Source organism: Anopheles moucheti, chromosome 2 (assembly GCF_943734755.1).
Source record: "Anopheles moucheti chromosome 2, idAnoMoucSN_F20_07, whole genome shotgun sequence".
Classification (NCBI taxonomy): Eukaryota; Metazoa; Arthropoda; class Insecta; order Diptera; family Culicidae; genus Anopheles; species Anopheles moucheti.
Window position 1 is genome coordinate 88695359 of NC_069140.1, and position 7139 is coordinate 88702497.

The window sequence follows — 7139 nt, forward strand, 5'->3', positions numbered from 1 at the left end:
GCGAAATATGTTTGATAGCACGATGAAGCGTACAGTACTGTTTCTTCCTCTTACCTGTGATTCGTCCGTAAGAACGGTTTTGAAGATTTCCTCCACCACCTTACTATCCATCTGACCAATGTTGGTCAGATCAAAGTGAGGGCTCAACATGTCAACCAGCTCATCTTTGGATGATTTTGCTAAACTATCGGATAGCTCCGGATCGGTCGCCAGCTCATCGAAAGCACCCGAGTGCTTCATCAGCTCGTCCTCGGTCATGATTTGGCTTACGAAATCTTCCTCTATTAAATCGTTCGGCAAACCCAGCACATCGTTCAACGCTTCCGTGTCGCTGTTGTCGTCCTCCTCCATCTTGGTGGTGGTGGTGGTGGATGCCATATGAACACCGTTCGGTGTATCCTTCGAGGTAAAATTGCTAATCGCAGGGTTCGATCCGGTGGAAGACATTAAACCAGCTGCTGCTGCTGATGACGGTACGTTGGTACCGGTGGCGCCCGTATGCTGTTGCGACTGTGGTACCGCTGTGGGCGGTCGTTGCTGTCCAACAGTTTGCGGCAGTGCGACTATATTCGCTGGACTCTTCACAGTCTGCCCTATCTGACTAGCAATAGCCGCGCTTGTAACGGCCGAATGGTCGGAATGATCTTTCGGCAGACTGCCCGCTTCCTCCTCCTTACTCTTCACAGCCTCGAATAGCTTTAACTCTTCGGCCGACAGCTTGACCGTCTTGTCGTCCGAAACGTCACTACGCACACCGTCATCATCGCTCGCCGGTGCCTCAAACATGGGCATGGTCGAGCCGAGCAGCGTCCGGCCGAAGAACGCATCCTGCAGAATGCTGGGATAGATCTCGATTAGCTTACTCTTCGGCTTGCGTCGGATTGGCTTCTTCTTTGGTTTTGTTCCACCCGCACCCGCCGCATCCGTACCGTCCTCCGCCAGCCCATCCACCAGATCGTCGTCCTCCTTGCCGTCCTTCGTCCGTATGCCGCGGTTCCGCACGAAGAACCCACCGATGCCTAGTTTTTGCAGGTTTCGCTGCCGTTTCTTCCGCAGCACGACCGTACCATTTTCCGTCGTGAACAGTGCAAACCCTTCCGGTGGTGTCGGATCGTTCCACACCATACCGTCTTTGTAGATTTCGGCCTCCTCTTTCGGGTCGAGCGGTTCGAGGCGCATTTCCTCGAGCGAGTTATCGTGACTGCTGCCCGCCACTACCGATTCGATCGCGGCCAGTATGCCGGCATCCTTTTCGGTGGGCGGTGGTTCGAGCGGAAGTTTGGGTTTCCGCTTGCCACGCTTACCGAACTCTGCCTGCAGTGCTTTGATCTGGTTTAGCCCGTGTTCGCTCAGGCACACACCATCGAGATAGTGGTTACCCTCGAGCGCAAGCGGAACGCTCTTCTCTTCCGGCTTGGCGTTCGTTTTCGAGATGGTGGCCGCATTGGTGAGCAGCAGCGGAGCAATGGTGGACGCTTTCCGTTTCGGTACGAGATGCGGCGGTGGCTGATCCGCCGGGCGGCAACCCATACAGATGTAGCCGTCCTCGGCGCATCGTTCCGCGTCGATTTCATTTTTGATCTGATCACAGCCACAGTGAAGCCACCGTTCGCACTGATGACACTGAATGATCAGCTCACCCTCGGCATAACCTTCGTTACACGACGGACAGTTCTGCTGACTAGCGCACGGACCACACTCCGTGTAGCTGTTCATCCAGGCACAGTTGTAGCCCGGACTGTTGGCGCCACACTTAAGGCACATTGCACACCATTTACACTTCCACGTACCCTGTGGCACCTGCTCCAGCGGTGGATCCATGCAGTAGATATGGTACGAAATGTCACAATCGTCGCACAGTATCAGGCGCGCCTCGTCGTGCCGCTGGCCGCAACCTTCACAGATCGTACAATCCAAACAGCGCCAACCCTTTTGCAGGATCACCTTCGTTACCTTCACGTTCGTACAGTACGGATGGTAGCACTGGCCACACTGGGTGCACGAAATCAGGCAACCTTCCTGATCCGTACCGATCGCACCGCACATCACACAAATGTCCTGCGTCAGCACGAACTTATCCTTTGCCGAGCACAACACTAACCGATTCTCGCCACCCGGTTCCTCCTCGTTCGTCTTGGCCGTTAGCGCGAGATCGGCCGTTGGCCGTTGCAGACCCAGCCCAGGCACACCGAATATTCCGCGCATCTTCGCTTTAGAGCCGCGCTTTCGCGTAATGTCCGCAAGGCGTGATTTTTTCTGAAATCCTTTACCAAGCCCCTTCGGTCGGTTTCCAGCGATACCCGGCGCCAATCCGAGCCGTTTTTTCGCAATTTTACTCGCCACGTACGGTTTTCCTTTGCCGAGACCGACGTCCAGCGAGCCGCCCGTACGATCCAGCCTGTCCCGCATCGTACCTTCCCGACCATCCGGTCCATCCACATCCATCGCTTCATCGTTCAGACTTTCCTGCGACAGTGACATACTGTCCTCGTCCACATTGCTGCTCCGGCGCAGTGCCGCAGCTAAACGTCCGCTGTGAATCACCATCTTGCACGGACTGCACAGATACTCGTAGTCCGGGTTCGCTTCCTTGCGCGCATTGTACACCGACAGCTCCGCGTCTGGATCGCACGTACTGTGCACGAACTTGAAGCACACGCTACACTTCACCATCTCACGATGGGCCGCCGCCCGGTACGCCCGATGACAGATCGGGCACGAGAAGCCCTTGTTGCGCTGCTGATAGCACGAGTCGCACACGGTGTAGTGTGAGTGCCACCGGGACGATGCACCGGCACCGGGTGTGCGGGCCCCACAGTCCGAACACACCCGACAGCAGCGGCACTTCCAGCCGAGCTTCGGTATGGACGTCATGATCGGTCGAAGGCAGCTGGCGTGGTAGATCTTATCACACAGTTCGCACGCCACCGAGCGCCCCTCGGACGAGTCAGGTACACGACAGATTTGGCACTTTTTGCAGGAATTGCACTGCCAGCCGGTTCGCACGCCGGGTAGCTGGGCCAGGCCCACGCACGTACCATGGTAGTGATCGCCACAGATGGAGCACATGATCAGATTGCCGACGTCGCCCAGGGCCGAACACTGCCGACAGTTGATGTCCTCCGTACACACTAAAGGCACTTGTCCCAGATGCTCCTTGCAGAAGATGCTGTACGTCTGAATGACCTGGAAACCGCCGGAGGCAGCTACGCACGGAAAGTGATACCACTTAGGGCACGACATCTGCGTGGGAAAATGATATAGTAATGCATTAATATAGTGTCAATTACTAAAGCAAATGTAGCATTTTGGAGTGATAAAATTTGAGTCATTTCTGGATAATAAGGGAGTTTTATTGTGGGTTTTCTTGCTGCATGATCACGCTAAATTTAAATTGATTCTGTACAAAGCTTTTTCAACTGAGACTCAGAGTAGGCTTATCCACTGTATGCTTTACATCTTTACATCATTACACTGTAAACAAACTGATAAATTAAGATTGGAATAGGAATAACGATTCAAATTTAGTTTAAAGATTAATTCAGAGGCATGAATCTGAATCAAACTCACCCACCAGTTTCAACAACTCTAGAAAAGCTTTCAAATTGTGATTTTTTTCTCACAATATCTATTGCCACGTGCAAATGCTCGAGAAAAGCGGAATCTATCCACATCCTTACACATTAAACTTCTTCCAGAAATTACTCAAAACTTTACCCATTTCATCCGAAAATTCCATGCAATGCGAAACGTTTTATGGAAATTGAGATCGATTCGTGTCTTACCTTACACGATAAACTGGCACCGAAATGTGAGCAAAAGTGACACCTTCTGCTAAGACTTTGTACAACCACCACCTCCAGGTTGCTGAGCGTTCCACTGACCGGATCCCGACCGACCCCGTACGACCAAAGCGCGCACGACCGGTGAATGTAGAAATATCCTCCGTCATTTATCGAGCTATCGAGCACCTCCAGGTGGCCGATCTTCTCCAGCTCGTCCGTATACTCTGCGTTTAGTATTGGATTTCTGTAAAATGTTGATTTAAAAAAAGGAAAGGAATCAAATTCCACCCTTTAAGAGTACGGAAGTAGTACGGATTAATGTGGACATTACTTACTTGCACTTGTTCGAACCTTTCTGGCGCTTGCTGCTACCTAGCTGCGGCGGTCCCAACAAACTGGACGCACGCGGACTTTTGTCACCGAAGCTATCGTTCGACGCGGTAGACCCGCCCGACGCTTGGGCTTTTTCTTCCTGTGACAAGGCGGATGCAATCTGATCCGCCGCTAGTGTCATCTCGATGCGCAACATTTCGCCCTGTCCTAGCTGGCTGCGTTCGCCAAGATTGCACAGGATGCACAGCTTGCCGGGGTACTTCTCGGGAAAGTATGGCATATCGTCGGGAGCTGGCATCAGCAGTGCCGGATCGGTGCCCTCGATCTCTCCGGTCGGGGTAGATGCGACGGAGCTATTTGCTGTGCTGGCACCACCTGTAGGACCATCATCGTTCGGCGACGATAGCAGTGAACCGAATCCACCGCCAGACGTTGGTGTGCCTGCCGTTGGTGAAGATAAAGGCGCCGGCAGGGTCGTACCTCCCGATGGGCTTCTAATACCGGCGGTGGTGGCAGTGCTGTTTGCGGCAATGGAAGTAATGCCGGTAGCGACGGTGGTATCGTGCATTGTAATGGCGGCTAGTTCCACTTTCCTTTTAGGGATACCACCACGAACAACATTAGTACTCTTATATCTAAAAAGCAGTGGAAACGGGGTTCTTGGACTAGTTAGGAGATACAGATTCAAAGTTACGGCGACAGGTTATGCGACCGGGAGATGGGATGCTTCACTATGTACATTACCTTTTAACGATCTTGCTCTCGGGCGAGGGTGATGTGCTGCCACCGGTCAGCGATGTTGCGGCCGCGATCGTCGCACCGGTCAGCTTGATCATCGTTGACGTACCGACGAACCCGGACGCTCCTCCGCCCGTTGCGGAGGAGTTTGTGCTGCCGCCACCGGATGATGACATCTTCAGCAGGGGAATGAAATCTTTTTTGGGTCGTCCGGGACCACGGCGTAGTGCCGCCGCCGATGGTTTGCCACCGCCAAGCCCGAACCGTACCGTGGCAGTGGAACCACCGATCGACGGTGCCGGCGAGGATACGGACGATGGGGAGGATGAGGCCGGCGACGAAGCGTTCGAGGAGGAAGACGATGCTGTCCCACTGTTGAGCGTTACCAGGGACGTGCCGGATCCGCTGCCGACGATCGCTGACGATGTCCCGGACGCACTAAGGATAATCGTTTTGATCGTTAGCTTCTGATGCTGCGGTCGGTTCGGTTGTCCTTGTTGTGCGACAGTACGGATCGTGGCTTCCCTGTTGGTGGTGGTGGTGTTGTTGTTGACGCTGCTGTTACTGTTGCTGCTGCCAGTGTCACCAGCGGTCTGTTCATCCAAGCTTTGCGCTATCGCCAGCGTATCTTCGTTCGGAGACGATTGACACGAGACTGGTGCAGTTGACGGGTCCAGAATGGTTTCTGCGCGTTGTTGAATGATGATCGTGTTTCACGGTGAAGATAACGATCGTGGTATCGGTGGTATCGTGTGTGTTTGTAGATGTGAAGGAAGTCGGAAGTTAAAGTGATGACGATGATCATATATGGCGAAAGAATGCGAAATAGTGTAGGGAATTGCTCAACATCAGCACACGCACACACCGTTTATACTCTATATAGATCTATTCAATAGATAACGTACCAAAAACACTACGGAACCTTTTCCTCACGTGCCTGACGATGGCGCTTGAGCTTGAGCTTGATCGTGCACCAGAAATGCCTGGAATGTCAGGCCTACTAGGAACAATGTTTGCGGCAGAAATGCGATAGGTAGCAAGATTACCATTGGTACGGTATACGGAAATAGGTTGCAGCAAATCAATTGCATTGACCAATAGGGATAGAGGCGATAGAAGGTGTGTCTGTAAGGTTTCCTGTATGCCAGTTTTTTTTTGTTCTGCAAGTGTGCGGATGCGTAAAAGTGGATCGCGACAGGATAAAGGATTCTAGCTTTCTACACACTAAAAAAAGAAACTATACGTAGCGCAGAGTAGCGGGTCGCGCACCTCTAGTGTGTGTGTGTTTGTTCTGGGGCTCTACTGGTGTTCTGTAAAAATTAGGCAGAAAAGCGTTTGTAAATTAAGAAATCAAAAGATAAAATTAACAAAGGCGCACATAAATGATAAAAGTGACCATAAATTATCGTTAGTACATGAATGCAAAATGAACACTTCACAGAACATGAATAAATTAGTGTTGAAACTTATATTACAATAATGAAGAAACGAAACAGTATGAACAAGTTTTTAGAACACATAAACAATGAATAGTAAAATATTATATAAAAGTTTGAAGAAATAATATTTTAATCTTATGTCAAAAAGCGAAGCTATAAACAATACCCAACAAATGAGCAATCATTTGCAGGTAAGAACGCCTATTGTGCATGAGAAATAATTGTTGAATCTACCGGAACCACTACCATAAACTAATTTGTATTGAGCACTAGCTACTAGTTTTTTTTTAAATCGCTCTCGAAAACCCCGTTTGTTGTTGCCATAAACCATTACACTAACATACTTGGATGGAAAGGAATGAATTTACTTACCGAGCGGAGCATTCAACGACAGTGCATCCTGGTCCTGTATGAACTCGTAATCACCGTAATCCGAACCATCCTCGAAATCATTAGTGTCGAGAAGAATTTGTTCCGGATCCATGCTCGCTTCCAGTCGTGATTTGAACAGGACCCGTGTTTGCTAATAGGAAGGCATAACCTCCACTCTTTTTTCCCGATCAACACTATGGTGTACACTTGTGTGTTACAAATATATGCTTCACTTTTATTTCTTATGTAAAACAACGGAAAAAACGTACAGAAAACATTTAACGCAAGTGTTTCTCTCTTTTGTTGTTGTATTGCAATGCACTTTCTTCACACCCTTCTTATGCTTTACTGTATACATTCGCTTTCACCTTCACCGGTTCTGGAGCTGCCAGTTGTGTTACTTTTTTCCGTCTTCTTTTCCATGAATACATGCGTCAGATTCTAGGCAGCTGCGGGATTACACGACACTAAC

The 7139-nt window shown here is 50.4% G+C and overlaps 1 protein-coding gene across 1 annotated transcript in view; it reads right to left on the bottom strand.

The window, feature by feature from the left end:
• LOC128299202 (uncharacterized) overlaps window positions 1-6779 on the bottom strand; it is a 31498-nt gene extending 24719 nt beyond the window's left edge. The window contains exons 1-5 of the mRNA XM_053035092.1: window positions 6668-6779; window positions 4863-5541; window positions 4121-4783; window positions 3786-4029; window positions 55-3243 (exon numbers count right to left, since the gene is read on the bottom strand). Coding sequence (XP_052891052.1) covers window positions 55-3243; window positions 3786-4029; window positions 4121-4783; window positions 4863-5541; window positions 6668-6779 — 4887 coding nt within the window. The remainder of the gene's footprint in view (window positions 1-54; window positions 3244-3785; window positions 4030-4120; window positions 4784-4862; window positions 5542-6667) is intronic.
• Between the last annotated feature and the right edge of the window lie 360 nt (window positions 6780-7139).